Genomic DNA, 10,978 nt, shown 5'->3' on the forward strand with positions numbered 1-10,978 from the left:
AAGGTCTAGTTAAAATTATAAATTCTGTTGTGTAATATTTTACCGCCTTCAGGCGTTGGTCTCAGCGTAGCGTTTTAGTACCACGTTTGTTATAATCTATGCATGCATGGAGCTTAACATATGTAAATAGTTGTGACTGCTCCTTCTGCAAAGAATGAAGATGTAAGTTGACTGTTTAGTGAGGGATTACGCGTTTAAGACAAAATATTTTGTGTATAAAAATATTGCCAAATAAATTTACGTATTTATTTTAAATAGAAGTTATTTATGAGATTGGCATTGTTTCAAATAAGTAAAAATAAACTTTTTAGAACGTGTTTAACAATACACGGTAATTTTAACATTGTGTTACTAAATGAAACCGCATACATGTCTATACCTCTGTTAAGATCGTAACAAAAATCATCCATGAATAAGAAATATTTTCGCTAAAAGCTGGTTTTGGTTTTCTGATTTTTATCATTTGGGACTTAGTGAAAAAATGGTGTGTATGTGTGTGTGTAGGTGTATATCAGACTGAAAGTGTGATGTTGCCGTTCTAATGAAATCTCTTAGAGTTGTATTAGGGGATATAGTAACAAAATACCTTTTTGGTATTATTAATTTTGATAAAAAAATATAATTTTATTTCACATCAGCGGTTAGAGTAAGTTATTGTAGTGTTATTCTCAAGTAGACGAGTATGTGGTTTCATTTAGAAAGGCAATGTCAAAATGACCAGGTTTAGAATTACGCTATCTAAATAAATGGAAACTTCAGATGCAATAATAATTGATTGAGATGACTTCGTCAGTCTGAAATTTAATTAATTGAATCGATCTTATGCTTTTGTGGCCACGTGCCAGCTAGCTTGACACTGAAATAGATATGACGAATTATTTACTAAGCTGCCTCCCAATAGAAGAATGTTTCGATATATTGCGACAAAATTTTCTCTTTCTTTTTTTTGTCGGCTTATGTTGATGAATTTATTTATTCGCTTATTTATTTATATATCATAATCATTACTGCTTTATGAGTTGCCCAAAGAAATAATATCTGTTAAGTTACTTGTGGTTCGTATAGGATTTTATGTGGCTATTTTTTATAACATTACTAACATTTAAATTGTTTCTAAATGTGAAATTAAATTTCAAGAATCCTTTGGTAGTCGTAAATTGTTTATGTATTGGTAATAAAAGTATTGATTTTTTTATGGTAATTTATCATCTTAGTGAATTAAATTATACCAATGTCAGAGGTACATAACCTTCAGCAATAGAATTTTAAATACACGTAATTAAAGTAGTCGATAAGAATACACCCATTGTTTATTTTCTCACAATGTGCAAGAGAAAGTGTCTAATTATTTTCGCTTGAAGCGTCATGTTTCTTAATTGAATTAACAAAATGTTTGCCACCGCTGCATTAACGAAACAAAGGAAAGTAAATCAGTCAACGCAAGAATGAACCGAATACCAAATGAGACTGCTTGCAAAATATGTTGATGAACAAAAGGATTTTGAACCCATAGCAAGTTGATTCAGAATGGTAGCCGTTTGAAATATTTTTACTCATGTGCTTTAATATGACGCCATTATATCCCTGACGAGGTACAATAGTGGCGACCACAGTTTTCTTATAGTACTTTTGTCAATTCTATTGCACGTCTATAGTCTATGTTAGGTCTATTTTATAGTCTTTATAATTTAATGTAATGTTGATTGTATTTTTTTCAATTGAAAATCATGTGCGTATGTGGCTAAAATAATTTAATTGGAAATGTAGTTTAACATAATATTATAAATACCAGACAAAATTCTTTCTGGAGAATAATAAGGACCTCGTCAGCAACACCATTCGATTAAAACTGTTCCCCTAACAACCATTTCATGTTCATAATATATTAATTCACAAATATACATAGGCTGACTTAATGCCTTAGGCATTATCTGCCAGTGTACTTTTGGATGATCTAAATGATTATGATGAGATGAAGACGGTGTATATAAAAATATATAAATATTTTAAATAGAAAGAAATAAAATAACCGATTGATAAATGTAATTAAATACTGAATACATAAAATAATAATATATGTTACAGTATTTGCGATTCCGCTTTTAGAACTTTATTGCAATTAGGAAACAATTCCTTTTTGATGACCGCAATTCTTAATTTAAAATACATCTCAGAGCCATTGTGTAACATATTTGAGTCTTATTTCATAAAGTAATAAGCCTTATTATCGTGAAGTTGATGTAAAGTTTGTAAAGAAAACAACACGCTTCTTGAGTCGTTAAAATCTACTTGCATTCACTTGGGAAGCCTTTGTTGCCTTAATAAATTGTTAGAGAAATTATTAAAATAACATGCTTTTTATTTATGTTATATACAACGTTTTGATATATTTTACGAGTATTTATGAGTATATTTATTGTATTATTATTATGATTGCCACATGGAATAGACTATAAATTCTGTTATATCCGTGGAACAACTCCGAGATTAAAAATAAATAATTTATTACATATATATACATTACATTATAGTAATGTGTATCATAGCAATAAAGTGTTGTATATCCTTTTTCGGCAAATGGTACGTGAGAAGGGATGTGAGCTTACGTATAATTAAATTTCACGTCGAATTTTATATTATGTTTTATAAATTTATTAAATTCGACGGTTGAATTTTGGCTATTTGACGAGTACTAGACATATTTATAGGACGACTTCGATCGATCAATTTAAGCCTAATATACAAACAGTGTAAGGTTAAAAATCTGCTGATTTTGAATGTGAATTGATTTAAGAAAATTATAAATCTTAGTTTTGCTTAAGTGAAAAGAATTAGATGACTGAAAATAATATTACCATTTTCACTACAATGAAAGCTTAAATTCATTTCGCCTTTAATGGTCTCGTAAGCGGGGTTACGTCGTTAGTCTATGATATTGTTTTGTTTGGAAGCAGTGAATGGAGTGCACCTGATCCTAATTACAGTAGCATCCCGATTATCCGGTTTAAATAAAACTGTGGCATTCTGTATAATCAAAAATCCGAATAATCCATTTCAAAGACAAATCAAACAATATTTAAATTGTAATCAATTTCCATTATGAAAGCGGTTTTACATACATTGTATAGACTATGCTATATGAAAAATCAGTATCTATGTAATTAAAATTGAGACCTACCCATTATAGACGCTATCAAAGAAAATGAAACTATTAACGAACACTATCAAGCAAACAAATGAGAGCGGTAGTACACAGTTCGAGGCTGGCATAAACTCGTCGACCGGGACGAATGAGTCCAAAAAATCATATGTTCGGATAATTAAATGTTCGAATAATCAAGGTTAGGGTAATCTGGATTCTACTGTACATTTTAGTGCAATATAATTTGAATATATAATCGCCCATGAGGCGACGTTGTCTCCTCACGGACGTAGGAATTATATCAGCCTGTCTTGCATTACTATATTTTGAGCCCGGAACGCCATTCTAAATGAGCCACTATGCTTTAGTTGCTATAGTTGAGCACAGAGCTGACTCTTTATAGATATATTTTAACGAACAAATATTTCGTCCTTTTTTACTTAAAATCGCGCTATAAGAAATTGAGTAGTTCTCAACTAGACGTTCAAACACATATTGAAAATGCTTATTATAAACTATAATTTTCTTAATCTCAAAAATTTACCAATCAGAACGAAAGTATTTTGACATGCTTACTATTGAGTTATTCTGTATGGTTCATTTTCGGAATAGGATTGAAGATTGAGATTGGAATTGGGCATTGAAGCCGGCTGTAAGTCGATTTTATCTGTCAACAACTAAGATGTTAAATACTAAAAAATATCCTATATACAATTTTATTTTATTGCTTTGAATGACGAGACGAGCTTGCAGTTCACCTGATAGTAAACGATACGACCGCCCATAAACAATAGAAACACCATGCAACACTTTGAATTACAAAGTATTATTTGGTATTCCACTGCGCTCACCATCCTGAGACATGAGATGTTAAGTCTTATTATGTCCAGTAGTTACTCTGACTACAATGTCCTTCAAATCGGAACACAATAGTGACTACTACTAACAGTTGCTTTGTGTCAGAAATAAAATATTTTCTACACATGAACTATGTATGTATGTATATTTTAAGTAATTTCGTAAGCGGAGATAGTCTAGTTGGGTGTGGAACGGACTGCCAAGACGAATGTCCGCAGGTTCAAATCCCAAGGGCACACACCTCTGACTTTTCTAAAATCATGTGTGTATTTTTTGTGAATTTATCGTTCGCTTTAACGGTGAAGGAAAACATCGTGAGGAAACCTGCACATCTGAGAAGTTCTCTATAGAAATTTCGAAGGTGTGTGAAGTCTACCAATCCGCACTAGGCCAGCGTGGTGGACTAAAGCCTAATCCCTCTCAGTAGTAGAGGAGGCCCGTGCTCAGTAGTGGGTAAGTATATAATACAGGGCTGATATTATTATTATTATTATGTATATTTTACTCTGTCAGATATATTTTTTATTGAATATTATTTAAGCAGAATCTTAATAAATTAAAATATGCGTTCAATTCGTTTAATATCTCAATGTCTTTTTACGAGTCTTTGTCCCGCGCAGGTAATATTTTCGTACATGAAAAAGCTTTTCCTCCAAAATATACAGTAATTATGTTGGTTTTGTTTCATAAACGAGCGGTTTTTGTCGCGTCTCTCTGCCACTCATTGTTAAGGTGGACTATAGGGTTGTCAGGAGTTATTTTACCATATATTTTTTGATATAATATTTCTTAGTATAAAAAATTGTTTTTATGGAATAGTTGGTTAAGTTAGTTAAATGATATTGTAGGTAAAATGGTGTTTTCCTTCGAGATATGTTTTATCTTAGTATTTTATTGTTTTTGCTTACTAGTATTTTCTGATAATCCATTGTTGGATGTTTGATAATAATCTCCATATATCGTCGACTAAAATCCCTCCGACTATACAAGAATAAATGGTAGTGCAAAATAACCTTTACGTCTTCCTTATCACAAGCTCTCTGGTCAAGAATAAAATATTTTGCAGAGGAAACAAAATATACTGCCATCTATACTTACGACAATCTAGCAAACTCTCCGACAATACTTGGGTTGGCAGGCATCTCTTACCTCTCCCATAATAATGACGCAAAAATTCCAATAGCTTATTTTTTTGCTCTGAGGTATTAATTTCTTTATTTTACAATAGAGAGAGTTGGCTGATTGAGACATTGGTAACAACAATCAGCCAACCCTTGATTTAAGTTTCACAGTTTTGGAAGGAAGCCAGAGGAAACGAACCAAAAAATCGATCGATTATAACAAGTATTTCAGTTTCACAAATGACAAGTAATAAATTTTATGTACCAAGAATTAAAGAGTTTTTTGTTATATTTTTCCATGTAGCGTCTAGCAGCATTGTTGGTACAAACAAGTCTGCTTGGTGACTGGCAAATGTAAAAAATGTGATGACTCACGCTCAAATGTTACGAGTCTGATTAAACATCAGCTTCTCATTTATTATTGTTTTATGATTATAAAAAAAATTAGTATCCTATACAAAACGAACTCAACTATAAAATAATGTATTCTTAATAACCGGGATTATGAAGGGCTTAATCAAAAATAGAATTGAGGTTCTATTTTGCACTGCTTTGATTTGTTGTATCGTGTTGATATTTCAGAAAATAGTGGAGTTTGTAAATTATTTATCGCTTCGAGTTTCTGTGAGAAAATGGTGTCGCAAGTCTAATTGGCCTATATTTGTTGGATACAAGACTAGGTGCAACGCGGATCTGTTATCTTGTTTCAGCTGTTGAGGTGCGTTCCAACGTGGGCATCATTTATATTTCGAAAGCGTAATATTTAAGTAAATTAAACTAACAAAAATCTCAAAAGACCTGTTATAAAATTAAGTGATTTATGTAAATAGGCTCGTTTTAACATTTCTATTTAAATATGATCAATGTTCGAAATTCGAACTTCGAATGTTTGTCGAATAAAAAATCGTTTTTAATATTTATTTAATTAAGACGTAAAACAAATTACAATAAATCTATTTTAAATTTTATAAAATTTACAAACTTAAAACTTGATTGTATACCAAATATGCTCTCTCATACGGGTTAATTACTTAAACTGCGGATTAAGATAAAAATAAATAAAATAAGATAAAGATTTTTGGACATGTTCTTTCATTGACATCGGTACAGTGAGAATGAGTACAATTGTAAAATCGTTATAGACAGACAGAGTTATTTTCGCATTTTTAATGTTAAGATAAATGAAAAGGTGTGTACTATACATTGAAAAAACACTATTTTTCGGATTTTAGATTATTATATTATAATTATCTCCCGACATTTCGGAGACTGCAGCCTTCATGGTCACATCAATGTGAATCTATAAATAGTAAGTTATTATAATATATTTAACAATTTAATAAGCTTTGTTTGTTATTACCTACTTATTCTAGACGCGGAAGGTGTACGAGGTATCGGTCCGTGGGGTCGACAAGGGGGGCTTCCCAGCTGTGTGCGAGGTCAGCTCTTCCTCTCGCCATATCATTACGACCTTCGGGCCTGTCCACTCCGTCGCCTGCTGCCCAGGAGACTACGGAGACGGTCCTCATAGAGGCGCCATTAGCTGACTACAACATGAGGTACTAGGTAGATAAGTGTAGTGCCTGTTACAATAGTTCGTTATATAAAATGTATGATGTATGTAATTGTCATTATAGGTGCAACGCAGGTGGTCATGTTTAGAAGGGCATCCTTTTTCGTAACTCACTATAAAGGCGTTCACGGTATACTTCAATACCACAAAAATCGAAACATGTAGATCAAAGTTCATAAATTCGTTTTAATGGGCACATTTTTTATTTCTATGTATGCGGTAAACCAGAAAAAAAACAGGAAAAAATTAGAATAGAAAGAACGAAATGAATGTTATAACAAAGATAAAATATTAAAAGCACAATATCCTACATAACATAAACAATTATTGCACCAACAATAGGAACATATTAAATGTATTGTTAATTATTTTATTTGAATTTGTTTAGATTCTATTGTTACGGTCACCTGCGTTGGACAATAGTCTTGATAGTGTGAATTTTTTTAATGTTTTAGGTGAATTGAAATCAGTTAAAGAAATAATATGAAATATGTAGACAATGGAAAATTATCAGATTCTATGCGACACCATTTGAGACGTTAATTAGTGTGAGTTCTCTTATTCTTGTAGTTTCTGTAACTTGGCTCGCTTACTCATTGGAGATTTGTAATATTTTAAACTTCAGTTCAATTATGCTACAAAAAAAGATTATTTTAAAGAGCGTCTTGCGGAATAGTTTTGGAATCAGTAAGATATTTTTCTTGTTTGAAGTAGCCACCGCTGCTTAACCGAATAAATATTATGTATAAAAATACTTTAGATATGTATAGGTATTAAATTATTTGACACTATTAAAATATTTTCTAAAGAGTTAATTGATATTACTGTTTTGTAATAGATTTTAATTGGCTATGAATGAGAAGGTGTAACCTACTTCTTAGACTTATCTTTTGTGCGATATTTTTTAAAATGTTGTTTTTTTTTTCGTTAAGGGAGAGTATACAATAACATTGAAGCCATATTGCGGCATATTTTTTATTTTTTTTATCCAAAATAGTTTTATCCAGAAGTACTTAGTCCTGTAAATAATAAATGATAATTTCTGTTGCTTATATAGTGTGTATAGGGGTAATACCGTTTTTTTAAGAATGCTGCTAAACTCGACAATATTTCTCAATATGGACAACATAGCCTTATGTGCTATATATTTATGTGCCACAATTGTTTGCACATTGTATTAGTTTTAGTTACCGTTTAGTAGTAATCTTGAAACAACAGTATTACCCCCTCATCCGACATTATCCTAACGAATCGCAGGTGAAAATATTATTAAATTCAGTGTATTCACATAGTTTAACAGTTAAAATAAGAAAATCCATTCAATCATTGATTCCCGATGACTCAATTGAGTTATTGCCGTTCTATTTGTATACCCTGCCTTTATATCAAATATTTGTTTGCCAATGTATCTGTTGTATTCTATAAATATTTGTGAATTAATGTAGAGAGTGATCGGATCACCTAGTTGCCAAATTGATAGTTCGCCAATATTCAAATAGTACGTACGTATTTGCTCAAGTATTGTTTATTGTAAGTTAAATGTAATTTTTTGTAAACTTTTTGAATTTTGTGATGTGTTAAACAGTGTTGAAGAGTCCATCTAACCCGATTCCTGTCGGCTTTCTTTTCGTAATTTATGTAAAATCTTATCATCATTATAATGATTTGTAGACCGCATATTAGTACCTATATTATGTTTTCGGTTTCTATTTCGGAACATTCAACCGTCGCCACTAGTGTTTAATTCGAACAGTGGAATTTAATTTTTATGACTGGCTTGAAATTAGTCCCGAATTGCGTTATGGTTTTTGTACACATACTAGGATAACAGAACGCAAGAACAGATGAAGTGAGTTGAATTGAATAACTTCAGGTGGACCATCAATCGACTGCGCATCGGATATACGAGTAGTTATTTTCTTCAAAAACATATTTTAACAGGGTATTTATTTTTTAATTTGTTTTTACTGTGAACTAGCATGTGTTAGGTTTTTTTGTGATTTATAATTGCTGTATAGCCCGTAGGTTTATATGTATTAAATGCGTACATTTCAACGTGAAAATTCACTATAAAAAACTAAATAAGCCAGGATAAACACATTTTTGCCATTTATTATTTCTACTACTATCAAAAACGCCTTTTATAAAGAAAAGAATATAGTTTCTTTTCATCAAAATGATATCTAATTTGATCCTAACTTAATTCAATTTATCTTTACATTTCAAAAGACTTCAATAGCGAAATAGCGAAATTGATCCATCTATTATATATTAAATGATATATTTCTTTGAAAAAACCGAAATCGATTGCCATTAAGAGAACTTTGGTATCTGGATTAAAGTCTCTAATTATTGAGGGCGCGAAACTTTGGCTATTTATGTCAAAGTGCTTTATTCGTGTTGTCCCGCTAAGGAATTCATCTTGCTTTTGGACCCTGAAATGTTAATTAGGCAATTAAGTTTTTTTTTAAGATTAGCTTCATTAACTTGAGGTTGGCCATTGTATAAGTTTTTCAGGTTTGTTTTAATCGCAATGTTTCTCAATTTAGAATTCTTACAAAAATCCTACGTTTGTCGATCATAGAACTAAAGAATTGGTCCAAAATTAGTTTTCTAATAATCAAAAGGTGAAGTCCAAATAGAAGACATGAGACCTATAACACGCAACACATATTCTGCAATATCGACTTGTTACTTGTAGAAAGAAAGAAAGAAAAAGAATATATTGCTAGAAACACAAGGTACATACATAAATAAACAAACTAAATAGACAAAAAGTACTTAAAAATATGCATGTTACAAAAATGGTTCCAACTCAGCAATATATTGGTAGGGAAGCCAGCGCTGGTCTTCCGTTGGGCCGTTTGTTTGTTGATGTCGTGGAGGACAAAAAACTCTTACTACTACTACTTACTACATACCCTTGGGTTTTTATTAAACTGATTTCGACTTGTCTGGAATTTTCATTCTTAATTTTAGTGGACAAGTTTTATGTCGCTACATAGTGTATAAATTAATTATGTCGTTGTCAAGTAGGAGAAGATTTTATTATGAGTCCTTTGTTACCTGAATTAAATAAATAAAAAATAAATATGTCTACCAAGTATGAAAAAACCCATATTGTTAAATGCTTCAATATTTTTTCTTCAATATGTTATGACATTTCAGTGTCGTTATTCAATTTAATGTACTTAGTCGTAAATTTTCCTCATTGCCGACTACTTTTCAACTCCAATCACATTTACATTAACCATACATTTTATGTTTTACTGGCATGCCATTTTTCTTTCTGTCTTTATAATTTTTGCCAGGATTTAAACACGATTTATTTGCAGCAATATCAATAATTCCTGTAATAAATCTTTAAAGGCACTTTTATAAAATCTGGTTGTTGATTCGAAACGGAATTCTTTTTATATTAGTTTTTGGAAACTTATCGAATTTTTGTGAATTAAGTTGAAAGAAAATGAATGTTATTTTGCGGTTTAAGTGGTTTGGTATGAAATATTAACGACCGCAGTGGCATCACTGTCCGCAAAAACCTCTATAAAACAGGATATAATTATATTTCACTTAATATAATAAAATGTTCGCATGGTCGCAGCAAAAAAGGGGAATGAGTTTAAGAACGAACTTGTTAAATATATAAATATGCTAGGAAGTAAAGGATTGACAATTGCAGGATACAGGCAAATCAGTTAAACGAACCGCCTGCCTGATAACAAACAATTATATATAAAATATAGAATCTGATAACACAATATATAAAAAAATATGAATTATTGTTACATGCGTCCAAAAATAATTAAAATAAATCTATATCGTTACATAAAATCTATATATTTTCCTAAAATTGTGTTCATCATTAATTTGTATGAAGTATTGTTTGCAATTTGCTGTTTCGTACAATTTGTGAGATTGTCAGGCGCTATAAACTTATTCAAGTATAGGCAAAGCTCATACTTACATTTCAGTATTGTAAAAGTTCATTTCCATCCTTCTTTTCTTGGAAGCCAGTTAAAAAGAAGAAAGTCCTTCATTCGTGTGTTTGTATTTAACCATAGGTCACCTAACAAAATGGCGAAATTTTGAAAGCAAATAAATTTGGAGTAATTATTTCATCCAACGTTTATTTTCATAAAGTTATGGCTCAAACTATCAAACAATTTCAAAGTAAATAGTAACATTAATTGGTTTATTCCAGTGTTAATTAATATCTGAAGGGCAATCTTTGAAGTTTTCTGAAAGTGATTTCGTCACATTAATTATTTTAGTTATTTTTTT

General features: G+C 30.9%; 1 protein-coding gene across 1 annotated transcript in view; it reads left to right on the forward strand.

Annotated features, from left to right (window-relative positions):
- Positions 1-9,779, forward strand: part of LOC115442114 (5-hydroxytryptamine receptor 2A) — a 98,805-nt gene extending 89,026 nt beyond the window's left edge. The window contains exon 10 of the mRNA XM_030167087.2: positions 6,495-9,779. Within this exon, the coding sequence (XP_030022947.1) occupies positions 6,495-6,687 (193 nt within the window). The 3' untranslated portion in view covers positions 6,688-9,779. The remainder of the gene's footprint in view (positions 1-6,494) is intronic.
- The last annotated feature ends 1,199 nt before the right edge of the window (positions 9,780-10,978 follow it).

Source organism: Manduca sexta, chromosome 28, assembly GCF_014839805.1.
Source record: "Manduca sexta isolate Smith_Timp_Sample1 chromosome 28, JHU_Msex_v1.0, whole genome shotgun sequence".
In the NCBI taxonomy this organism is placed as follows: domain Eukaryota; kingdom Metazoa; phylum Arthropoda; class Insecta; order Lepidoptera; family Sphingidae; genus Manduca; species Manduca sexta.